Raw genomic sequence first — 25,753 nt, forward strand, 5'->3', positions numbered from 1 at the left:
ATCACATCTATTGATCAATCAATCAATCGTTTTGGAGCCTTAAGCCACCGAGTGGATGAATTGGTGTCGAGCGGTGCTCCAGTGGCCCGCTACTAGACCGCCTATCACAGGAGAGCGTTAGGCGGCGCTTCCACTAACTTCCCGTTGTAAACGACTAGAACCTCCTGTTGTTTCCACGCTTCCACACCTGTGACGCGGAAAGTACTGGATACATCAAGACCCAGCATCGACCTTCTCCACTGCCCACTCGGCTGACAAAATTGGTCTACTTTGTCCCCGCCATCCACCACCTCGCCTTCCTCTCTCTGATGCTATCTGCCTCTGCACTGCACCTTCGATATACTCGGCCTCTCCACCCCCTCACCACTTTTTTTTACCCTTGAAATCTCCGTCCACAGTAGAGAGCCCTCTCTCCTCCTCTATCCACGATCCGATCGCCGAAACTCTCTCTTCTTCTCACAACATCACACCTCATCCCAAACCCCGCATTCATAAACTTCCCCGCCATTTCCCCCTCGCCGCGATCATGGCTGTCTCCATTGAGGAGCTCGACAGTCTTGTCCGCGACTTCTACGAAGGTCGCGGTGAGCAGGTATGCATCTTGTGGACATCGGGGATGCTCTTCCTCGCGATCAGTGACGCTGACTAGTTCTTTTCGCTCGTTGTATAGCAAAAAATGGCACAGGCCCGTCTAAACCAGGTATGAACGACCGATCCTCCCAGAAACATACCGAGTCGCTTAATAGCTAGGCACAAAGCTAACTTTTCGCGTCTCTAGTTCAAAGAAGATCCCGACGCCTGGCTCATGGTCGATAAAATATTGTCCGAAGCAAGCTACCCGCAGACCAAATGTATGCCTCGAACCCGCCCAAACATAAAACAAGTTTGCTTCCTTCCGCACTAGGTGGTAGATAAGGAAGGACGAGAAGCCGATGGACGCTGACATTGTATTCTGCAACTAGATTTAGGACTACAGGTCCTCGACCAGGTCATCATGACCCGGTGGAAGGTTCTGCCCCGCGAACAATGTCAAGGTGGGCAGGCTAGGACCATCCTGATTGCGTGCCCCGGGTTTCTCGCGGTGCTCGGGAGCTGTGACGCTGACTAGTTTATAGGTATCCGAAACTTCGTTGTTCAGTTCATCATTCAGTGCTCTAGCTCCGAAGAGTCCCTGCGATCCCAAAAGACGCTTCTGAACAAGCTGAACCTGGTCCTCGTGTCGGTATTGAAGCAGGAATGGCCGCACCAGTGGCCCAGTTTCATCAACGAAATCATCACGTCGTGTCATTCGAGCCTTTCGATTTGCGAGAACAACATGACGATTCTTCGTCTCCTCTCCGAAGAAGTCTTCGACTACTCCGCCGAGCAGATGACTTCGACCAAGACTAAGAACCTGAAGACGACAATGTGCGCCGAGTTTTCGCAAATTTTCCAGCTCTGCCAAGAGATTCTCACGACAGCGAATCAACCCAGTCTCATCAAGGCGACCCTCGAGACTCTGTTACGATTCTGCAACTGGATTCCTCTCGGTTACATCTTTGAGACTAATCTCATTGATACCCTCCGCAATCGATTCCTCGAAGTTCCCGAATTCCGTAACGTGACACTCCAATGTCTAACAGAGATCGGTGGTCTGCAGACGGGCGGACCTGGGCAGCCAACCTACGAGGAACAGCTGGTCAAGATGTTCACCGAAGTCCTAACCACCATCTCAAACATCATTCCCATCACGCTGGACCTGAAGGAGACGTACCCGGGCAGCAATTCGCGGGATCAAGAGTTTATCCAAAATCTTGCCCTCTTCCTGTGCAATTTCTTCAGCATGCACCTGAATGTAAGCTTATACCACTCACCCTCATCCTCCAGCGGCAATCTTTGCATTCTACTACACACCCTAGCTCCTCCGCGAAACATTACGATCATTTCTAACTGCGTGGTTCTAGCTTATCGAAAACCTCCCTAACCGCGACTTCTTGTCCCACGGACATTTCTACTTGATCCGAATATCCCAAATCGATGATCGCGAAATCTTCAAGATCTGCCTCGACTACTGGCTTAAGCTTGTTCAGGATCTCTACGATGAGATGCAGCAGCTTCCCATCACCGACGTAAACCCTCTAATGGCCATGGGAGCCGGCATCTCCGGCGGTGGCGCTCCCAACCCGGCTCTGCTGATGAACTATCCCCTCCGAAAGCACAAGTATACCGAGATTCTGTCAAACCTGCGAGTTGTTATGATTGAGAAGATGGTGAGGCCCGAAGAAGTCCTCATTGTTGAGAATGATGAAGGAGAAATTGTACGAGAGTTCGTCAAGGAAAGCGATACCGTGCAGCTCTACAAGACCATCCGCGAGTGCCTCGTCTATCTCACCCACCTCGACGTTGTGGATACGGAGAACATCATGACCGAGAAGTTGGCGAGGCAGGTGGACAACTCCGAATGGTCGTGGCATAACTGCAATGTTTTGTGCTGGGCTATTGGTTCCATCTCCCTAGCCATGAACGAGGAGACAGAGAAGCGCTTCCTCGTTACGGTCATCAAGGACCTACTTGGTCTGACTGAGATGAAGCGAGGAAAGGACAACAAGGCCGTTGTCGCGAGTAATATCATGTACATTGTCGGCCAATACCCTCGGTTCTTGAAGGCCCATTGGAAGTTCCTCAAGACGGTTGTCAACAAACTCTTCGAGTTCATGCACGAGTCGCACGAAGGTAAGGACACTCAACGGAATTCTTGGCATAGCCTTAGTTTGGTAGCTAACCTTGCTCGTTCCTCCCTTAGGTGTTCAGGACATGGCATGCGACACTTTCATCAAGATTGCCAGGCAATGCCGACGTCACTTCGTGGCGCTCCAGCCTAGTGAGCAGGAGCCTTTTATCGAGGAGATCATTAGGAATTTGCACAAGATTACTTGCGATCTCACGCCCCAGCAGGTCCACACATTCTACGAGGCATGCGGCTACATGGTGGCCGCACAAGGTAGCAAGCCCCAACAGGAGCGCCTACTTGCCGATCTCATGGCCCTGCCCAACGCTGCCTGGGACGAGATTATCAAACAGGCCACCATCAACCCAGCCATTCTCCAGGACGCCGAGACTATCAAGGTTATCGGCAACATCATGAAGACCAACGTCTCAGCGTGCACATCAATTGGACCTTACTTCTATCCCCAGATTGGCCGAATTTACCACGACATGCTCCAGATGTACCGCGCCACTAGCACGCTTATTTCGGAGGCTGTGGCCAAGGATGGTGAGTTTTCAGTTCAAGGAATGTCTTTTGATTCTCACTGACTAAAACTTGATTCAAGGTGAAATCGCTACCAAGATGCCTAAGGTCCGGGGTCTTCGTACCATTAAGAAGGAGGTCCTTAAGCTTATCGAGACCTACGTCGAAAAGGCGGAGGATCTACAAGCTGTCCGATTGCAGATGGTCCCCCCTCTTCTCGATTCGGTCCTGGTGGATTATAACCGCAACGTACCCGGTGCCCGAGACGCCGAGGTCCTGAAGGCCATGTCAACCATTATCTCAAAGCTCTCTGTAAGTATCGTTCCTGCCGGTACCACCGCCATCATTATTGACAGAACGGCGACTGACGCTGTGCGACTATAGTCTCTGATGGAGGACCAAATCCCTATCATTATGGAAAATGTTTTCGAGTGCACCCTCGAGATGATTAACAAGGACTTCTCTGAGTTCCCGGAGCATCGAGTCGAGTTTTTCAACCTCCTTAGAGCCATCAACTTGCACTGCTTCCCAGGTACGAACAAGAACCCCACCCCCCAACGTTCGAGTTGTTATTCCTCTACGGAAATGGATTTACTGACCGAGACGTAAATAGCATTACTCAAGCTTGACAACCGCCAGTTCAAGTTTGTTATTGACTCTTGTTCGTGGGCCTTCAAGCACGACAACCGAGATGTGGAGGCTGCAGGACTTAACATGTGCCTTGAGCTCATCAACAACATTGCCGAGAAGACTGATGTCCAGACGTCCAACATGTTCTTCCAGCAGTTTTTCATCCCAATTCTGCAGGACATCTTCTATGTCGTTACCGATCCCGACCACAAGGCGGGTTTCAAGACGCAGTCTATGCTGCTTATGAGGCTGTTCTACTTCGTCAGCCCTGCCGACGGCACCGCGCCCAAGATTCAGGGCCCGATCTATCCTCCTACGGAAGCGCAGCCAGGAACTGGAAACAAGGAGTTCCTAGCCAACTTTGTCGCAATGCAAATGAAGAATGCCTTCCCCAATCTCCAGCCGTGAGTCTACCTTCCCCCCCCCCCTTCACCCCTAAAACCAGTGAAGAACCGGGACAGAATCAGACTAACAGAAGTAGGGCGCAAATCGCATCGTTCGTGGAGAATCTCTTTGCGTATAACACGCAGTATGACAAATTCCGACTTAACCTGCGAGACTTCCTCATCTCCCTCAAGGAGTTTGCTGGCGACAATGCCGAGCTTTACGTTGTGGAAAAGGAGCAGCAAGAGCGCGATGCCAAGGCTGCCGATCTCGAGCGCCGAGCCAAGGTTGGCGGTCTCTTGAAGCCGTCGGAATTGGAGGAGGATGAACTATGACTGGGCGAAGAGCTACGTACGGAATTCGCGCCTAGCCATGGCAGTCCCAGCCTCGGAACTAAATTCGAGGGTAAAACGGAGCAAGATGGTTTCGACGGCTGGGACATATACGGATTGTGACCCGGGCCGACGAAACGGGACAGCCAGCATATTTGGAGCAAGGGTTCACCCGGCAAGAGGTGTAATTCGAGTCGTGTCTCTCTCGCTGGGGAGCGCTGAAGTTCTGGCCACAATCTTATTTGTAGTGATACCAAAATGGGTCCTCAGAGGACAAGTTATTAGCGTTTTTTCACGTTTTCTTTTCTTTTCTTATCCCCTAGAACGCTTTATTCGGTCCTGTTTACCCCCCAGGGAGAGGAATGATCCGAAAGCAGAAAAAGTTTTATATTCACGTCGGCGAAGTGTACTTAACGGGGGAGTTGAAAAAGCTAGGCGGGTTCGGTTATTACGGGAAGGAAAGGAGATGAAAAATGGAAAGGGGGGGATGAACGAAATGCGCGGCTTCTTGTGAACAGGTTTTTTTTCAGTTCAAGATTTCCATCTTCCCATCTTCTGTTTCTTTCTCTGGTTTCCTCGTTCCGTCATTGCTTGTGCTTCCTCTTGTTCTAATTTGTTGTCGTTGTGTGGGGCTCGAAGGTGCGGTGACACTTGCCTCTATGCATCCATGGTGGTCGATGAATGGTTTCGTGTGAAGGATCTTAATACGGCTTGCTGGAGGGGCATTTCTAAACTGTTTTAAAAGAGGAGTATAAGTCCAGTATCCCGAGTGCTCTCTCTAATACCACCACTCACTACCCTTCTTCCTTGACTTCATTACATTGCCGGTTAGACTAATCCAATCTGATATATAACCCCGGCCAAGGAATGTCGAATTCAAGGCTTCCAGGAAAGAGGGTTTGTCTAAAAGGTTATCTAGCTGACTACCGTCTCCCTCAAGCTAGAGGGAGCTCCAGCGCCCTTTGATATTATTTTCTTCTGTCGGAATGCCACGTCGAGGAGAGATAAGACAAGAAGAGTATGGGTCGAATGTCGAGAAAGAAGTCGTTTCCGAGTTGGCTTCCGATCTGTTGAATATATCATGTCTCCAAGTTCTATTCACCACGTTAAGGAGGAGTTGGAGTCAATAGCATGTACCTCTTTTTCTTCTCGGCCTCTGCCTTCTTTATTGAAATTAATTATTATGATTATGTCTAAATAGGATCATCCCCATAGCTCCCCCTAGCCAGCTTCCTAAGCCTTCACAAATAACCTTCCTTTCAAGTCCAGCTGTCGAAGGGGCGTGCAAGGCATTCGGAGAGCCTTCGGGAACGAATATATAACGGGCAAGCCCTCCATTCCCCAACCAATGCTTCCAACAGGTCTTTTTCTAGAGGCTAGAGATGGACTCCGTGGGATCGGCAGTGCCTAAGAATTATTATACCAGGGTCAGAAATCACATAGACATCTGTCGGATTTCAGAAGGAGAGAACTTACTGTTGACGAACCTGTATCTGACGTTGTCGTACTCTTCAGCACCCCCAATGCCTCGGCTCGCAAACCTACCTAGGAAGCGCCGGAGCGCAGGGTTCAGCATATTCACCTGAATAGTCTCTCCAGTGAGACTTTGGCCCCAGAGGGCAACGGGGATATCTGAATAACCATCAAGTAATTTTCGAGGCTGGACTTCAACCAGGCAATCGGAGTCTCCTTGGCCGAAAACGGTTGGCAGATAGTCTGAAATGAGAGCTTTGCACTCGTCGACGAGGGTGGCCATTTTCAAAGGAAGTGTCTAATATCGAAGAAATGGAGAGGCAATAGATTTTGCGAAAGTGTGAAGATGTGGAGCGGAAACTAGAGTTCAACAGTGTTGGTCTCTCTGTCGAGGAAGCTTCTTATATACATCGTGAGGAACAATATCTATTCATAGTGAAGAATGAACAAGGGACAAACATATGCATTCATTGCATTCAATCTAAGTGATGGCTGGTGACAGCCAGATTGAATGGAAGTAAGTGTTTGATCTCAGGAACAATAGTGGAAAAGTAGAATGCTAGAAAGGCAATAGATTCCGGGATAGTGTGAGGGTGAGGAGCAGGAATCATAGCCCAACAGAGTTGGTCTCTCTAGCAGCCTTGTATCTTCATTACGAGAAAGGAATGAGCAGTGAATATAGATGTCCATTGCTTTTGATTTATTCAAATGGTGACTGGCGGCAGGTCAGGTTGGTATAGTTTGGTAATAGTTTTCTTATATTCATCGCGAGGAATGAACGAGGGGCGAACATAGATATTCATTGCTTTCGATTTATTCAATGATGCCTGATGGCAGGCAGATTAGTTCTAACGGTGGCACCTTCCTCTATGTATCCATGGAGGTCGATGAAGGGTTTCGTGTGAAGGATTCCAAAGTGTTTTGAAAAGGAGTACGAGTCCCATGACCCGAGTACTCTTGTACTCTTGCTAATGGAGATCCGTGGACGAAATTTCTTTGCCGCATACCAGGTTATACGAAATGGGCAACTTGATGGCCCTACATGGCGTCGCCATGTTGCTACTGGCCGCCAAGGTCGGGGGCCATAGGCCACGGCCTGGCTATCTTTCCCTGAACCGCACTTTGTCAACATACTCACCGTCCCATGTCATCTGTGCCAGTGTTTGGAAAACTCGCGACTTATATTGTTACGGTGAAGAGGGGGAGGGGGTACAAAGGGGAGAGATGAGGTGCTTCATATGGGCCTGTTGATGTGATGTGCCCTTATTTCCTCGGTTTTGACTCTGATGAATAGAAAAAGGGAGCTCCATTGTTATGGCCAAGAGTACTGGTGATAGGAGACTTTCTGTATTCAACAGATCGGGAAGCGGTTCTTCAGTACCGAATCTCGATATTCACCCTTCACCCGCACTCCCCTCGTCTATCTCGCCTTGATGTGACATTGTCCATATTTTCCTTCTTCTTTGATTCATCAATATAATATGAAATAGCGCCGGCACCCTCTCCAGTCTGAGTAGTCCCCAGGATACCCCTCCAGACAAACACTCATTTCCGGAAGCCCTCGCATTCGACATCCTTAACCTAGGTTATGTGCGAGAATGAAATAGTCTACTCGGTACTGTAACAAAGCAAGGAAACAGGATGTTCACGTCCACGCGCACGAAAGCCTGCTCGATGCTAGCATTAGCTAACGTCCTTTCCCTTTCCCTGCCTGCTCATCTCTTCACGGCCTAGTTCTGAGAATAGGGCCGTAGATAATAGCTTGATTATTATTAGTTATCAAATCCGATTTCACATCAGGTGCCATCATTCTTACTCACCCATGTCCTAGTCCAGGATGAGCTGTTCATGGAAAGGAGGTGAAGCCGGCCCAAATGATTCAAGAGACCTCAATGCTGGGATGGATGTGCTAGACACATCTTTGCTAGAGGTTCCTATACGATGTCGTGAAATGCGTCCGTGAGCCTCCGGCAATACATTAACACATTCTCAATGAGGATTAGCCTAGGAATGATGATTTTGAATCAATTCTTCGGATTACGACTGCATAGAACCATCCCCATCGCTTCTCCTACTCCTAGCCAGCGGAGTTTTCACAATAACTTCCCTTTCAAGTCCAGCTATCGAGGGGGTGTGAGGAATTCGGAAAGCCTCAAGCTCCCGAGATCAACAGGTAAAGGGCAAGACCTCCCCTTTCCCAACCAATGCTTCCAGTTGATCTCTTTCCATCAGAGGCTACTCTCGTCCTCGGTGAGCTCCTCCGAGTCTAAGAATTATACCAGGGTCAGAAACCTCACGCATCAATCGATGGACAACTGTCGAATTTCATAAGAAAAGATGGAACTTACTCAAGACGAACTTATATAAGACGTCCTGGTACTGTTCAGCGCCCCCAAGGCCGCGGCTTGCAAGTCTCGCTAGGAAGCGCCGGAGCCCGGGGCTCATCATATTCACGAGGATCGGTACTCCAGTCAAACTTACCCCCCAAAGGGAGATCGGGACGAGTGGGGAACCGTCAATCATTTTGCCAGGATAGACCTCAGCCCAAATATACATGCCCCCAAGGCTGCACTCCGTGGGTAGGACCACAGCAACTAAGGTCTCGCACTCAGAAACAAAATTGTGGGACATCGTGAGATTTAGAATGTGTTTGATAGGATGGAATAGAAGTAAGGTAATGGATTCTTGGAAAGCGTAAGGATGGGGAGCAGAAATCACAGTTCGACAGCTCCGGTAAGGCAGCTTTTTATCTTCATCGTGAGGAACGAACCAAGGACGCCCACAGATCTTCATTGCTTTCGATTTCTTCAAATGATGACTGGCGGCAGGTCAGAACAGTGGCTGGTCTGACGGCAAACTCCTGCAGACTGTTTGAAAAGAAACAATTGAAACAAAGCTGAAGAGTATCAAGATCAAGATTCCCAGAGATTTGGGACAAGAGGCTCATTACCAGTCAGACCTCGCTTCTTCAACCTCTCAGCCCTCTTGTCAAGGTATGCAGCATATGGCAACTTGGGGGTGGTTTTAGCTTCGTCGGCCCAGATGTCATATCCAGTTTCATCCCATACCACCAACTGTTCCATGAAGTTCGATTTGAGATTGACATTCTGCTTCTCCTTAATGAGAGCCAAAGCTGAGTCTGGAGAAAGGTGGTGCTTTCGCATAAGGTAGGCCGCAACCACAGCAACGGCACGACAGGTGCCAGTCGTGCAGTGCACCAGGACGTGTTTGTTCGTCTCGCCACGCATCTCCTCGATGAAGTCGCACATTTCAGTCATACGAACTAGAAGATCTTGGGTTGAAGAAGCGGCACATGGGACCAGCAGGTGCCGTGCGGCAGGAACTATCTTCCGGTTCGATGCATAGCGCCATCTTGCTGAGTCCCCCTTCTGGAGGGAGAGCTTAGCAGTGATGTTGTTTTCGGCGAGACAATCGGCCTCGTAAGAGCTCATCAGATCGCCGATGTATAGACCGGGTTCGATTTCCGAAATTTTAGGGTCTGGAATGTTTGGAAAGACGAACGGCGGCCTCGAGACCGGTTCTGCGACGTCTAGAAAGTCGAATGGCTGCATCCTGAACGGTTTTGCGATCACTGGATTGCTTTGATTGTGGGCGGAGATGTATCGTGACTAGGTGGAAGCGAGGGTGTGTAGGATGAAGGTTGTTGGCTGTGTGAGAAGAGGTATAGTGTGTGACTGGGTGGAAACGAAGAAGCTGACTCTTGGGGAGTGGATGATGACTAGATGGGAGTGAGGTGTCTGTCGACTGTTTGAGATGGAAGTGAAAAGGTTGACTGTTTGAGAAGATGAGTGGTGCTACCTGCGGCTCTTTATAGCTCGGTAGAGTCCTCTTCACATGGAAAAAAAACAAGAAATCAACACCAAGCACAGATTATTTGTGAGGCAAAGAATCAAGAATGGGATTCGTAAGGGAAAGGAGAGCGACAACAGAGCGAGCACTTCAACAACCTAAATCACATGTAATCTCAGCTGCTTGCAGGTGTGTGGTTGCGGTTGCGTTTTGCGGTTGCGTTTTGCGGTTGCAGGCGGGTGTCACTACCTTTGACGTCATACGTAAGTAACGTTGGTCATCACATGAGGAAACTTGGAGTTACAATTGTAGAACCCATCAAATTTATCACAAGCTACAATTGGTGAGGTTGAAAATGCAGTTGATATTTCATCTTTTCCGGAAAATGACACCGTGATTCCCCGATCCGAGTCTCCACTCCGCCCTCCGGCCCGGCTCCGAACCCTAGCGAGATAGGGGATAGCGCCTGCCGTTTTAGGAACCCAAATTTAGACGCGAGAGGCAGCGGACATTTCGCAGGATCCCAGGGGTAGGAATTTTAGGAATTTACACTACCCTTTGAAAGACATCAGATCAAGCAGACTGGCGAAATCAACCAAATTTCACGGCAAAGGACAGGTTCTATCGTTATGTTTTGTAAAGACAAATAACTGTGCTGTCTTCCGAAGCAGTTTAGACAGAGCTTTTTCCTTCCCCACCCTCGTCCATTTGTTTCAGTCGGACGCTCAGAAGGACGCAATCCGGAAGTGATGCTTGATATGGCCGACCCAGATCCGAATGACGAGATGCACTTGCTGGTCACACCAAACGAGGCATAAACAGGCCCGGCCTAGAGGCTTTCGATAGTGGGGTCGTGGTGGAATACGGAGCTTCTCAGATGTGCGTGATCGTGACTGTTGACTGTGATCGGTGAAGTGAACCCGATTCAAGAGAGACGGGCGAAGAGATGGAGCCTAGGCTGGCAGTCGTCTTGGGGATAGGAATGCCATCTAAAATAGTTTCTGGGACAATGGATAGATAACATCGAGCGTCGCGTCTGATACAGGAACCATCTGAATTACTCACTCTCACTGGCGTTACCGGCTCCAAACGGGCAGCCGCTAATACCGGCCGAGAGACTCACCACATTGATTGATGTATCGGCACTCTTACGCCGCCTTGGAGATATCCTACAGGCCAATTCCAGTGCATCTCAGGTGCGTAAAACGAGATTGTCCATGGTCAAGCTAACTGTGTGCTGGTTCCTCAGATTCTGAGAGAGTACTTGACCTTATGCTTCGATCTCCTGAGAACTTTTTAGATGGAATGTGGAAGAAATGGCGTATCTCACCAGTCACAAAGCTCTCTCTCCCCCCACACATTCAGGACTTCTTCCCTACCCTAGAGAAAACAAGTTCGGATGTTAGAAGGCCTTGGGGTTGGCACTACGCCGCACCGGCGGTCTGATCCGTTGGCGTGCGTTCTCATCAAGCGCATGACGCGCCAAAATAAGAGCACCACAATATTCTGAATAATTGCCATGCCGAGCGTAGTTAGCCTGGCCACTTGCGCCGTGGACCGTAGACGGCGCTGGGGGGTTTTCAACAACCGCGTGCCTCTCGCGAATCGATAGTTCGGGAGTTTGACCAAAGCATCACTCTCCATGAGATAGGTGCCATGTGCCACACCAACGACGCGTTCACGACCTGTAATAGTAGGCTAGTTAGTCCCAAAATAAGCTAAAACTGAGGGTATGGTGTCGTGGTTTCGCTCACAAACAGGCTGGACGGCTTTCTTTTGTTCCTAGTTAAGCCCTTCACCGAAGAGCTGCTGCTGAAACGTGCCTCTGTGAAATTAAGTCCGAAGACTCCCACTTCTTTTCGTCGGGAGAAGCCATGCGGGATCAACCTCCGGCCGTGCACATGGGGACAACAATACCTCGATAGAATGGGGTCTGATCTAGTTTCGAGGAAGCCAAGCTTCTTCCAGGAGCTCGATGAAAATGTGCGGGAATAGAGCAGCATCTAAAGGCGACTCAAGCAGCCCGTTATCCCCTTTGCGAATGTTTGGTTGATCTCTTGTTTCGCTCGAATAGCTTCAACGTTCCTTCAAGATATTTCCTCAGCCCCTTTCATTTCCTCCTCCTTCGCGCATCGCATATGTTCGCTTTTCTCTCGCCCTCATTCTTTTCGTGTATTAGATATTCATATTTGCCTTGAACTATTACACGGCGCGGCGATGCTGAATATTTGGGTCTGGAACCTCGGGGATCGGCAAGCTGCACCTCATCGCTCCCGTGTTTCTGCTTCCTTGGTTCGGTTACAGTGAAGCGAATAGCTTATATGCTCCTCACGGCCTTTCATTTCCATATACATAGTTGAGGCCCTTACTTCGTTGCGCTATTAACTCCTCATTCCTTCCCGTTCCAACCCCCCTACCACTGGTTGGGCCTGGGCCAGCGCAAGAGGAAACACGGCATCGTGCTTCATATGGAATGTTTAATCCATGGGCCAACAGCGTCGCGCCCATCTGCCCGTCCAAGGCGGGAGCGTAACTTTCCGATCCTTCCCGTCTCTCCCCTCACCCCCCAATGCATGGTCCTGATATTGATCCGTCCACTCGTAACGGCTTGCTCTCGGCACGGTGATGCAGAGCTTTCTGTGGTAGCACAACAGCTCTACGAAGCTCCAATTGAGGGGTCCGGGCGAAATTCGAGGCGAGGACAATTTGGTCCAGCCGGTCAGGCATTCCATCTGGCTATGCTGTTGTCTGTGTTTCTTATGCTGTGTCACAGACCTGGCCTGGATGGATGGCGAACCGTAAAGCAAAGAAGGCCGGCGGGCATCCAACGTTCACAAGAAGGAAAAAAGAAGGAAAAGAACGACATTAACCGGTAAACCCCCAGGCGGATAGATGCTTCTACGTGGCATCATCATCGAGTGGTGAACAAGGAATTTGTTGAGGTCTCGTGCTCTCATGCCTTCTACGAAGTACTGTTGAATCCTTGAATGCCTTTAGCCAAACTTCCTAGCTCTCGACAGGCTGTGTTCGGAGGAAGGAAGGGAAAAAAAAAAGGTAGGCTTGGTCGATACATACAACGAAAGTCCCTCGAACAAGGAAGATGTCATGCTTTGGGTTTGCTGGATTTTCCTGCTCCGCCTCATCTTCTCTTCTTCATGTCAAGCCGCGAGCATGGCCCTGCCCTGTCTTGCCGTGCCAACATGCTCGTCCCGTGCTGTTAATTGGATTGCGTTATGAAAACCCCTTCCGTCTACCAGAGAAACAAAAAAACGGACGAGTTTCAAATCGCTCGCATAACAGAGAGTGGGAAGTGTCCGTTAGGCTTTTGCAATTTCGTTCCTCCTGTAATATAAACAATCAATGGCACGGTGCCCTTCCGTGAAGGCAAAAGTCCTTGGAGGAAAGGCTACCATCATCTCCGCTTCATGGCCCCATCCGACGTACTTCGTATGAGTAGGTTATGCAGGCAATATTAGGGAAACTCTTCTGCATGTTCTACATGGCATCCGAGAGCGAAAATGCAACCTGGAGAGACTCTCTGCTCTGGACTCTCAATGGACTGGACTGGGGAACCGAAGTGGTCGCAAATCTTGAAGCGATCATCCATGCTCCATCGATCCGTTGCCAAGCACAAAGCTATCTCGGCCATTCGCAATGGCAATGTCCTTTTCTCTCCCCATATCACTATGAAGTGATGATACGGACCGTGCCAGCTTGGACCGCCGATGCACACCCGCAGCTCCCCTTCCTTTTTTTTTTTTTGGGGGGGGGGGGGGGGGGGGTTCCACATCCCATAGGCGAACACCGTGGTCTCGAGCTCGATGAGGATCGACTTCTAAAAAAGAATTATCCGATTTGCCTCTCTCTCTCAGTTTGCGACATCCGGTTCTCGCCAAAGCCACACACACTTTCTTTTTCGTTGAAACAAGCCCGACGCCTAGTCTCTCAATGGGCTTGTTGCCGTCCCTATCAGGAAATGACCAAGGACAACCTAGAACTGTCGAAGCAGAGAAAAGCTCGGGGATGTACCAAGTTGAAAGAAAAAAGCAAGAGGCAAGCTTCAAACAGGCTTCTGCACACAATTACACTCACATTGATGTGTGAGATATTCACAGCTTGACTTCTGCCTGATCCCCCTTGCTTGTGAAGGCCTGAGGCGTTGTAATGTAGGACTGGGAACAGCTCAATGTTGGCGACCTGTCAACTGGAGCCAAATTCATCCCAGTTGGCGCCACCAGCTTGTTGCCTACGAAGCACGAATCACGAAGCACGAAGCAACTCGCCTTGGAATGTGATTGTGGATTGTGCGGGTTGAATCAAGTCAATTGGTTTGTGCCGAGACCCGGAGCCTTATCCTAGCGTTCCCGAGCTCCCGTTCCCGTTCAAACCAAATCTGGGTGCAACTCTTTTCAGCTTCGACCAAAGAATGCAAAGAATGGCAACATGTCCCCCAGCCTACACACCCTCCTCCTTCGTATGCAGTCCGTTCCATCACAGTTGAGGGCTGGAAGACTGGCAGGAAGAAATTATCTCATAATATTGAAGGGGTCTTGGATGGTGCAAGCGAGGAGAACAATTGATCCATTCGGTTACTCTGTCCAGACTTCGTAGATCCATCCCCCCACCTATCCCACTTCTTGCGCTTGCTCCAGCTTTGATATCCACATCCACTTCTCTACGAGTACCATCCTGCCATGTAGCACATCTGACCTCACCTAGCTGAGGATTTCGTTATTCATATTGCTCAAACTGATGAGAATCAGGAAATTACCTTCGCCTCGGGTCTCGAGCGATAAATCCCGCCCATTGGAGCGGGAACACGTTTTTTTTCCCCCAATCCACCCAACTTCTGCCTCCTGTCGAACCATCCAAAGTCCATGATGGTTCCTGACCCTGCTGTCGGGCTCTCGCGGGGGGCTGGCTGGAGACAAGGACGCCACCGACCAATGGTTATTGCTTTTCCGGTCTTCGCAAGGCCGGGCTGAGAGATGAAGGTGGTGTGGAATCCCATCCCATGGATGGGCTTATTCTCAGCACTACTGCAGGCTCGCATCCTGGCGGACGCACGCTATTGGGGAGCTGGACCACAAACTATCAATTCTGTGCATTGCACTTCCTCTTTTTTTTTTCTCCTTCCGCCTTGTTTTACTGCGCTGGCTTTTTTACGCTAGTGTTTCCGGGTGTTGAAGAAGGGAAGGGGGGGAGAGGGGGGGTTAAGGCTGGTGTTATGTTGGTGTGTATGCTTTGTGCTTGACTTGTGTACTTGTGTCCATGATTGGCTTCCTCTTGTCTCCGTTCTATTTTTAAGATGATGGCTTGCAACGAGGGTCTTGGCTCGTCGTTCATCTTAGGACTTTTTGTCCTCGGACAAGTTTCCTTTTGGAATTGGCCGCCGAGATTTGAGCCCGCCTGCTTCGTAGGCCTGATCGAGACCTTCGCTAGCCTTGCTCCGGACGCTTACCGAGAAGACGAATGGAGCCAGTCTAGCTGGGATGTGGTTAAGACCTCGTCGGGCCGTGGCTGCTCCTCTCCTTCCGACTTCCATTGGCTATAATGCCTGCATTTCGGGACGTTTAGGTGAATTGGTGTCCCTCCGGTTGAAATATGACACCTGGCAACGAGTCTAAAGGAGTGGATAGAGTATTGGGTTTACGTTTTCAAATAGCTCTTCACCAGGTGTTGCCGGATCTAGAACCAGGGGCCCAAGTCACCGAACTTAGCAATAGATGCTAGCCCGAATCTCGTATCAAGTCCAGTTATTTTTTTTCTTGCTGTCTCCATTCGATGAGTACGAAGAAGTGAGGGCGAAGGGGGGGTACAGTTCCGCCTGGCGAGGCGAGGCGAGGTTCCTCCCTCGAGCCTAGCTAGTCAATCCGAAAGAAGCGTCGGCGAACAGGATTTAATGATCCGGACTGGGGTTGGGATCTGAATTGTGGGTAATTAAGAGTTTTCACTCGAATTGGTCGGAAAATGTGATAATATCTCGGAAAGTTAGAGAAGGGGAAAAACAACAATAACAACAGCTCGCCTCAACAAGACTCAATCATTGATGGGGACTCCCCGTCTCTATTTTGGGAACGTCTACGAAGCAAAGCAGTGTTTATCATGGTTTGTCTGTTTCCGATGCGGGCATAATACACTAACATACTAACACGTCGGGGTGGAATTATGTCTGTTGACGACAGACTCGTTTTGTGACGGATGAACTCGGACTCTTAGCCGTGAATATATGTGAATGGATGTGAAAAAAAAAAAAATTTCTTCTCCCCTTCTCTTCCTTCCTCCAGAGCAACGAGGCTACTCAGTGTCTTGCCCATGTCCCAGGAAATTTTCTCATGCCGCTGTCCTGTTATGGAACTGCTTCTCAGTCTTCCCAGATTTCGTCTTGTCTCTCCTCGAGGTCTTAGACATTCCCGACCCAATGGGTTTCGAGGACCTGGAACCAGAGCCGGTGGGCTTGGCTGAGACATGCGGCCTTGTCTTATTGACTGTCAAAAAAATTTGGAATTAGAAGAAAAAAAATTTTCTTGTTGAAATTCTGGGATAAGGAGAATATCGGAAAGGGGACAGAGTTAGCAGCTCTTGTGTAAGAGCACTTGGCCAAGAAGCGAGAGAGTAATATTCAAGCGCAATATCTTACACCAACACTTGTGCTCCAAGCTAGTATTACCATCCATCAATTGATTGCCTTGGCTCACACTCCTCCGCATCGGCGGGAGTGCCCAATCCTCAAGGCACAAAAACAAGCAGGGAGACCCCAAAAAACTGACAAGGCGAACCTATTCCAAGAACAGAAATTTGCCCCAAAGCCTGCTTGCTCCCTTGAACTCAAGTGCACAGCATACGATGGTGCCAGGCGCCATAAACATCAGAACATATTTACATCGAAGTGCAGGCGCAGCACGTAGTGCGTAGACGAATGCTCCAAGTGGATTAGGCCCCAAGCCCCCCAACTCAAACTCGCAACGCCGTTGGAAAGTGTAAAATGCGAACCTACTTCCCAGATCATGGCACTGAGACAAGGTTTCTCTATTCAGTATCCAGGCGAACTGCCCAGCACTGATGGAGGGGGCGTGTGGAATCTCTACAGAGTCAAAAAGTTGCGAGAGAAAAAGAAATATGTCCAAAACCGTCGCTGTGGTGTCCGTCTATGATTCTGTCTTTTTCGATGGCAGCCCTTTTCTTTTTCCTTTCGGTCTGGCACCTCGATGAGGACACACCCCTTTACCGGTTTAATACTAGCGTTTAATTATCTTCCTGAGCCGTCGAAACTTTGTGAATTTGAAGGAAAGATCGAGAGAGAGCTATGAATCTCCGTGGAAAACGGTTCACGCACCCTAATTCTGGGGGAGGGAGCGCGGACAATCGCCACCACACTTTGATCCTCCTGCTGGAAATGAAGGCGCCACTAACGAGGCGGCCCTGGAGATGACGAGGTTGAGCCTGCCCCGGCGGAACTCAAATGCTTAAAAGCTTAAAAATCGGTCGATTTAAACATTCAAACGGTAAATTACAGGAGAGTCAATGGTGATTGACAACTCGAAATGCCGAATAAAAGGGAGGTTTGAAAAGTTTTTCTTTGTTAAAGTTCCATTCCGTTGTCAACAAGATGACAGGAAATGGCAGGAACGTTTCCCATGAACCATTCACATCACATCACACATTTTAGCCAGGGAACATGGCTCTAAAGCACACGCCTGCAAACTCTTTCGAAATCAAGCTTGAGAGCTTGTTGCTTCCTTCCGCATTAATCCAAGCCTAATTATACTATTTCCTACTTAAGAGGGGGGTGTGGGTGGTGATGGTGTGTAAGAGACAGAGAAGGTTTCGGAAGGCCATGGGTTCATCTCGAGATCCATTGGCTCGAGCTCGTGAAGCTCGGTGATTTGCCCGGCCAGAGTTAACAAGGGAGAGTTGCAAGATGTTTGGTTCGCGAATCGGCCAGGCCCGGCATGAATGCAGTGGAAGTGGAATCCCTATGGAACGGCCTCGGTTGGGGGTGAGGAATGTATTATCGTCCTATTTACGGGGGGCAAGCAAACAAAAGATCGGCTGCTGACGAGCGAATCACCATCAGTTCTTCCATGTGAGGATCTCTTCCGGTTGGGTGGAGCGGGTGTTTCATCTGAGAGGAGCAACCTTGTTGTGTTTTTGTTCGAGCGAGCCTTACATGTAATACGGGTGTAATATGCTCCCATTGAGGCATTGTGAATGCGTTGCGCACTCTCTGCCTGTCCCAATCCCAGTGCCGGATCCTCGCCAGGCTCTCCCAGTGAGAGATCAAACTGATTCTTACGAATAAGGCCATGCAGCAGAGCAATTGCTAGTCATTCGTGCTTCGCACATACATACACATATGTACATACATACTGAATCCTGCCTCCGGATGCAGAGTGGGGAAGACGGGCAAACTTGGGGCTGAGCCTCTCTCTCTGGGCGGGATGCCTCGATCAATGATGGGATCAATGATCAATCCGAATCAGGGAAACAGGGCTCATGGGATGCAGGACGCAGAGGCAGCATTGAACACATTGATTGGGGAATTGGTTGTTTATGGGAGCTTTGGGGGGAGAATTTGCTCAATTGCCACCCTTTCTGGCTGTCTTGTCCCCTGTTGGGCTGCAATATTGTGCAACTCTTTTTACTTGGTGCATCGACGTCGAGACTCTGCAAGTATGTTCACTCACGTCCTGCCAGGTGGAATTATCTTCACAGTGTACACTGCTTTTCTAGATCTGGCAATTGGTCAAATTGTGTGGAGAAGATCAATTAAAATCCTGATCCCGATCCTGGCCGACCAGTAAAGTCCACGAATCCTGAATGTCCAGACAATCCTGGTGCCTGAAGGGGCGTGAAACCGGATATGACCATGAAGCAAGGTGTCTGACGACGACCCAAGAAAAGCAGTCAACAAAAGAAAAGTAGCCTGGCAAATGAGGAAGAAACCTAACCGGACTCTGACGTGGTCCAACAGGACAGCCCGAAATCCAGCGACTCCTCTTCATGAAACCTGCTTACTCATTGATGCTTGGGTCTGATAGGTTGAAAATTTGTTCGAGAGGATTCTTTGCTCCATTCAGGTTGTTCCTTCCTTCCTCCGTATCACATTTTATGGGTCCCCATCCCGGAATCGGAGTTGGGCTGCCGAACCACCCGGATTGGTCGGTGCCGGGGTCAGTGGACAAGGACAAAGTGGGCAAGCAAGGGAAGAAGGCAAGGGGAGGCGTGAAAGGTCCGGAGCCCCACTGCGCGCCGCCCAACTGCCGGACTCTACTGCAACGGCTTGTCATGGAGTGGAGGGGGCAGGTTTACCCAATAGATGCTGGATTGATCAGATGTTGGCATGATATCTGGGTTTTGCTATGGGGTTTGTTTTTATTTTATTTTTCTTTTTCTAATATTAATACTTGTTGGATGTCCATTGGAGGATATTTTGATAATGGAGAAACGATATGGATCTGTCTTTTATGCGCTCTAGATTATTGTCCCCGCGCTGAATCCGACAAGCGTCGAGACGCCAGCTGTACAACTGGGATGACTGGTCAACGAGAAGTCCTCGGTCAGAAGGGGAAACGTGGGCTTCACCCCGACCGGTAAATAAAGGGATGGGAGGGCCCAGTGTGGAGACGGGAACGAAGACCTGGACGTGTCCGACCGTGATTTAATGGATTTCGGTGGGTATCCAGAGCGAGACGAAGTGGATATCAATGTATTCGAAACCAATCCGCCAGGAATATGCCTCTCAGCGCTTGCGGAGAGCATCCTGCTATATAGTTGACGACTCCATCTACCAGCCTGTCCGAGGGCGTGGAACCCTCCGATGGATCCAGAAGCTGCTTTGGAGCCACGCGGGCTCTTTCTAAATTAAGATGACAAGACTCACCCCCCCCTTCTCGAGGGAAACTCTCTCAAATTCACGGCTGGGATGTGTTGCTATCAAATGGCCCAGTGGAGACCTTGTGACGGAGGGGGCCGCTTGACTGATCGTATGGCGCCGAGATGTGGGCAGGCGAGACTAGAGTCGACGGCTTCAGTAGTACTGGAGAATAGTAGTAACCTTCTTGCAAGGTGGGCATAAACCTCGGACAGAACTATACGGCATAGACACATTTCTGTCCTAGTTCGCCATGTCACACCCGCTAGAGCTATCTCGGGCTGTGAGGCGACCTCGGGTCGCTGAAGCGCAGGCATAGGGCCTATGGGAGTGCAGAAGACTCATTCAACTGCTGTTGCGGCGGGGAGACGCCAGCACTGTTATAGGCATTGCTGCCCGTAGTAAAGGAATCGGGACCCTATGCCGCCGCGGAGCTGTTGCGCTACAGCAAGATATCTCCTGCTTCCGCTCGTAGTATCCGGGGGCATACATGCTCACGGCGCGGAGGTGGCCGCCGAGTTGTTCCGGCCCGATTGTCTGAACAGAGTTGAGGCGAGAATGCACCTACTGAGCTGGAGCCGTGCATAGTATGAAGCAGGTCAGGTCTGCATGTCTAGAGGTGTGTGGTATTAGAGCATAACAAGAATTGGCATATGCAAACAAACCTACGCAACAAAGCACAAAGTGCATGATGACGATAGCAGTCCGAGTGTCTCTGGTGTCTCTCTCGCTTGCACCTTTTTGCCTACATTTCATTTATCCACATGCCTACATGGTTCGATATTCCTCTCATGGGTCTCGGGAAAGAACGCAAAACAAGTGCGACCCGCCGATGCCACAAACGACACGAGGAAAAAAAAAATAATTTAAAAAAATGTGGAAATTCAAAAAGCAGGATCACGAGAGCGAAGCACAAGACGAAAAATGTAAAATTTTTTCCTTTGTCGTTTCAAAGAGTCCACTTGATGTGGGTTTGTTTCTATCGTGCTTGTTTCGGAGAACGTGAAGGGGAAACACCGTGACCAAGAACCAAGAGGATTCGAACCTAGCAAGAATTTTTTTCTTTTTGTCACGTTTCTGGTGGATTTTGCTGTGTCTGCGTGCTATACTTGGTGACACTCATTGGCAGAAACAGCGCCTGGGATTATGGTGAACCCACTCTGACTCTTCTCTGAGTTTGAGATTGATACTGGTCGCAATGGGAATTATCCACAGTGGATTACTAAGTGGATCTCTTGATGGAGACTATCAAATCGTATTGTCGTCGTCATCAGTTCATGGCCAATGTTTAGTGTAAACTTCACCAGACACCTTGATGGAAACCGCCATCGTTGTGCCACTGCCACTGCCACTGCCACTTGCCCAGCCCGACAATGGTACATGGATGAGCTCATGCTTCGTAGTATCCGGAAATCTTCACAACATCCGCGAGAAACTTCGAGATCCTCCGTTGCACCAGAACGGTGGACCCCCCCAAAGAAAATTGCGGAGAAAAAAAAAATAAAGCACGATGATCCAAGAAGCACTAACAAGAGTTTCTCGTGCGGTTTTCTCTAAGCGGATGCTACACCCCTTTCGCAGCATTTATTGCTCTATGGAGCTATAGCAGGCTATCTTCGAGTGTGCTACCGTCACGGAGTATCATTGGCTCCGCCAGGATCAGGTAATCAACAAAGGCCCCAGTTTTGAGAGAAACTGGTCGAACGGAAAGCGAGGAAAAAAGTTCACTCTGTCGTCAGAGCCAGTTGAAGGGGGAATTAAGTGGAGGTATTACACCATAGTGGAGGCTGTGTTGTTAGACTTGCCTTCCCTCCCGTGTTCATCCCGCCCTGGGGCCCTACGGAAGCCCAGTACGAAGTTTGTACTGCACTAAAGGCTCACGTCACCCCCACTCTTCATTGCAGAGTGGGAGGACAATATGGTCCAGAGATCGAGGGAAAGAAGGGGATCGAAAATGTGCCAGAGTTCCATCCGGCCAGGTTTCCGACCTTAGCATGGCGCGGGAAGGGGGAAAGGGGAGAAAGGCCTCCGGCATCGAGGAAATCGTCCAATTGATCCTACCTGCAACACACGGATCGCAAACAATAATATGAGAAAAGCACTGAATATACCTATGCGCGGACACTGATCGCGGTAATGGAGCACCGCTAAAACGACACATCTGCCCACGTCATGTGGGTCGATTTTAGTGCTCTGTGGAGGATGCAAAAGAGCAAGTTTCAGCATTATGACAGAAGTGCATAGAATCCAGTAAAGAAACATCCGTCAATTCTACGGGTGTGCTATTAGATTAGTGAACGAACCGCGGGCGGCATCAAGGAACGAAGCAGGCTTGACGAGAACGAGGCCCCATAAAAAAAAAAAAAAACACGAAGGAAGCAACAACCATGACTCGGACACACAAGGATTGAGGGTCGATGGAAGCAAAAGAAAAGAAAGGGAAATGTGGAGAAGAACAAAATCACACAGGGATTGAAGAAGAAAAACGTTAATCTACGTAGTAAGGCTTCAACGGCACAGAATCAAAATCGAAAAGGGGAAAAAACGAAGAAAATGGGTCGATTCTCAATGTACACGTACGCCGTCCTGCCCGTAGCTTGCAGCTTAAGCGATGGTAAGGTACCTGCGGGCGCATCGACTCTTTCCACTGAGATCGATTTGTGCGTGCGTCCCATGGGCAAAAATATACGCTTGCTCCATACAAAAATGGGTCAGTTTAATGTGCACATCAGTCCATTGGCCTGCCGCCAAGTCCGGGGTCGTCCGGAGCGGGCAAATGGGCCTTGCCTTGTTCCCGTAGGGCGTTTTCTTTTTCGCCTCTTCCATTGAACTTACACGGGTGAAACCCACTGGGCTTTCAATAATCAATCTGGCCCGTTTTTTTCTTTCCTTGGTCAATTACTGGGATTATCCTGAGCGGAAAGAGAACCCACTTGTCACAGGTTGGCCAACGGAGAATTCCGCTCAGTGGGCTTCGTTTCTTCATCAATGCCTCCCGAACCTACCGTTCCGTGCCTGATTTGGCTCTGCGCATTGAGGAATGTGGATCCTCAGAAGGGAGTTTGGTCACCAAGAGAAAGAAACAAGTGCAACTGGGAGCTATGATGTTGAGTTTCGAACTGGGTCTTTGTCTTATTCAGATATCTAGACAATTCGGGAGTTCGTGTTCTATCTCAAAGAAAAAAAAAATTGTCCAGGTTCAATAAACCCTTGATGTTTTGTGTCTTTCTATCTCGATCCGGTCCGATCCTGTACACAATTGTTGGCATATTTTGCCCTCCAAAAGTACACCTCCCATCTCCTTTCCGAAAGGGAAAACGGGGAATACAAATGAGTATGATGCAATTCATCCAAACGCCAATCCCAGAAGCGTTCCCACCATCCAGTCTGAACGGTTCCTTCTTATAATCCCAAATCGTGAATCCCAGGTTCCCCCCCGAAAGCCCATAATGCCATGTTGTGTATAAAAAGGTAATAAACAAGTAAAACATGTAAAAACAACACCCGAGGTGCGGTTTCGCCGTCCCAGTGTATATCCCTGTGGTATCTCAGATTGGTTGGAACCATATGCTCATAAAAGAAGCAGTGCAACCGGCGAGAAAAACAAGGATCTTCGTTGTTGTAGAAGAAACGAAAATCAAAATACTTTTTTTATCATGCCGTGCTCCGGTGTAATGCCATTTTTGATACAACCAGAAATTTTTTTCTAACAAAGGAGATATGCGTTGTGTAAAGTTCGTATGTTGGTGAGTTGCGATGCCGAAAGCATAGGTTGCTTCGTAAATGCCAAGGCTAGTGTATGACCCGGGTAGGTTGGGCCAAAATGTAGTCGTGGTAGGTATGTGTATGAAAAGAGCAGTTGAGTAATGTGTGGTGGTCGTCGTTATCGTTAAGTAGTGGAGTGGATTGCGGAATCTCGCAGCGGAGAGAGTAGAGGATGTCGTGTGAATCGTGGTCTTTTAGTACGATCGTCGACGCTGAAGTCTCACTTGCTCGAACGACACGGCGTAGGCTTGAAGTTCCTTCCTTGACCTCTCGGAGAGCTGGAAGGATTCGGAGCCGCTCGACGAGGAGCTTTGTATCGAGCAGAGGCTGCTGTGGGAGCTGGAGGGAGTGAGAGTCTTGCGGGGTGGTTGTTGTTGTTGGCTCGTACTTGTCCGCTGGGTGAAGTAGGATGGAGGTTGAGGTGTGCTGCCGTAGGGTTGCGCGGCGCTGAAGTCGTAGGCAGGAGAGAGGTAGAACTTCGTCGACTGATGGCTGGCGAAGGGAGACGAGGGAAGAGACGAGCAGAGGGAGCTGGAAGTGCTCGAGGGTGTCGAGCAGGTCTTCTCAAAGTCGGCGAGTCTGCACGACTCAGAGCAGTAGGTGGCACCGTCGGTTTGCTTGTCGCAGCCGAGGCAGAATTGGTGGGTCCAGAGATCGAAAGCCATGGTGATGGTTGATGTGTGTGTGTGAGTTGATGTTGTCGACTAAGAGTTGAGTTCGAACAGACCAAGTCGGTTGCTCGTTAAGTGGTGGTTGTGTGGTGTTGGTTCGAGGCAAGACGCCTGGTCTAGAGTTGGTATAGAGTGGTGGAGGATGTTATGTCGAAAAAGAAAACAAGTTGTACCATATCCAGGTAGAGATAGTACACGATTGAGAGTTGTGATCGTGCTGAAGAGAAAAGATGAAGTGGAAGAAGGTTGGTATCGTGGTGAAGTGAAGAGAGGGAGGATCAAGAGGGACAGCTTGAAGGTGGAAGAGGCTTGGTCATATATTCTCTCGATGCTCGCAGCCAGGCCCACCAAGGATGACTGGTTCTGGGCAGTCACTCAGCGCCTGGAAAAGGTCACTTTTCTCACAAAATGCTAGAAAAGATACAGAAAGGAACAAAGTCACTCCCCTCTCATCGCAGCCTACAGTATGAGAGTAAAGTTGACTGGGGTCTTCATAGAGCCGACAGGGGTGGTGGTCTGAGTAGGGGACCCACCTGGACCATGATGCCCTGCAGGCAGGTTGCTCAGAAAGGATGGGCGTGTTCCTACACCCTGCTTTGGGGGGTGGGGGGAATTGTGTGGGAGAGGGGAGAGGGGGTGTCTTCTTAAGTTTACTAGTCTTGTTGGCAAAGCTCTTATGAACACCCCCTGGTACATCCTAGACAGCAGTGGTAGAGGGGTGAAGCACGTAAACTGCTTCGTCGTATGGCGTATGATTGTTGCAAAATGGCAAGAAGGCAAAAAGTGGTACATTGGGAGAAGTACCTCAATTTGACTCCACCACTCGTCGTCCCAGAGGCGTGCGAATAAGTTTGGTTGAATACGGAGAATAGCGAAGAGGTGGTGCAATCGCGTACAGCTGTGCACAAAATCTGCCCAGAAATACATCATCAATCCTAAGAAAATTTTTCCAGAGTGACTCAAAACGATTGCAACAGACGAAGCCCAGCCAGCCTCAGGGGGGCGCCTGTTCTCTTCTATTGGAATTGGAATACGCTATCAATTATGCTCTGTGCGGTTTTTGTCATGGCGAGGCTACTGTTCTGAATGCTGCTGCATTGCGTCTTGACCGTGAGAAATCCGGAGCATTCACCGAGACAATAAATTTCCTTACTTCGCAGAATTACACCTGAAATCAACACCCGAGTATAACTCAAGGATCTTTCGGACAGATTTATAGTAATACTGGAGAATGACCTTGCAAGCTAGAAAGTCTTCGAAGCGGAAAGACTCAAGCGAACCCGAGTACACCGTGCACACCTTGGATGTTGAGCCTATTCTGTTTTTGCGATGAATCATCGCATCCACGAGCCACGGAGAAGCACAATCTGACGACGACGGGAGATGAAAGCAAAAAAAATTCTGCTAGTTCCCAAGACTACTTCGTCGAGGGTCTGAGTAATAACTCGCGGGCCATAATGATAGCAGAGCCGTTTCAACAGTTTCGACTTGGTGGGTGTGTCAATGGAGCATTGAACCAGCAGACCACCTAGACGAAAATTTTTTACTAGATGTCGTGACTTGCTGCAATTATCGACCAACTCTT

The 25,753-nt window shown here is 49.4% G+C and overlaps 2 protein-coding genes and 2 pseudogenes across 2 annotated transcripts; 1 reads left to right on the forward strand and 3 right to left on the reverse strand.

The window, feature by feature from the left end:
* Positions 1–526: 526 nt before the first annotated feature.
* Positions 527–4,578, forward strand: SAPIO_CDS6054 (uncharacterized protein; the record flags this gene model as incomplete). Its single annotated transcript, XM_016788250.1, has 10 exons — positions 527–592; positions 779–851; positions 963–1,034; positions 1,116–1,834; positions 1,944–2,712; positions 2,783–3,253; positions 3,312–3,541; positions 3,614–3,761; positions 3,843–4,263; positions 4,341–4,578. The coding sequence occupies 10 exons, from the start codon at positions 527–529 to the stop codon at positions 4,576–4,578; spliced, it is 3,207 nt and encodes a 1,068-aa protein (XP_016642566.1).
* A 1,366-nt stretch (positions 4,579–5,944) lies between these two features.
* SAPIO_CDS6055 (uncharacterized protein) lies at positions 5,945–6,331 on the reverse strand (the record flags this gene model as incomplete). The annotated part of the gene is made up of 2 exons (XM_016788251.1): positions 5,945–5,982; positions 6,052–6,331. 2 exons carry the CDS (start codon positions 6,329–6,331, stop codon positions 5,945–5,947), a joined length of 318 nt encoding a protein of 105 aa, XP_016642567.1.
* Positions 6,332–8,960: 2,629 nt separating this feature from the next.
* SAPIO_CDS6056 lies at positions 8,961–9,620 on the reverse strand (annotated as a pseudogene; the record flags this gene model as incomplete).
* A 14,071-nt stretch (positions 9,621–23,691) lies between these two features.
* On the reverse strand, positions 23,692–24,162 carry SAPIO_CDS6057 (annotated as a pseudogene; the record flags this gene model as incomplete).
* Positions 24,163–25,753: the final 1,591 nt, after the last annotated feature.

This window comes from Scedosporium apiospermum (assembly GCF_000732125.1).
Source record: "Scedosporium apiospermum strain IHEM 14462 chromosome Unknown SEQ_SAPIO_0099, whole genome shotgun sequence".
In the NCBI taxonomy this organism is placed as follows: domain Eukaryota; kingdom Fungi; phylum Ascomycota; class Sordariomycetes; order Microascales; family Microascaceae; genus Scedosporium; species Scedosporium apiospermum.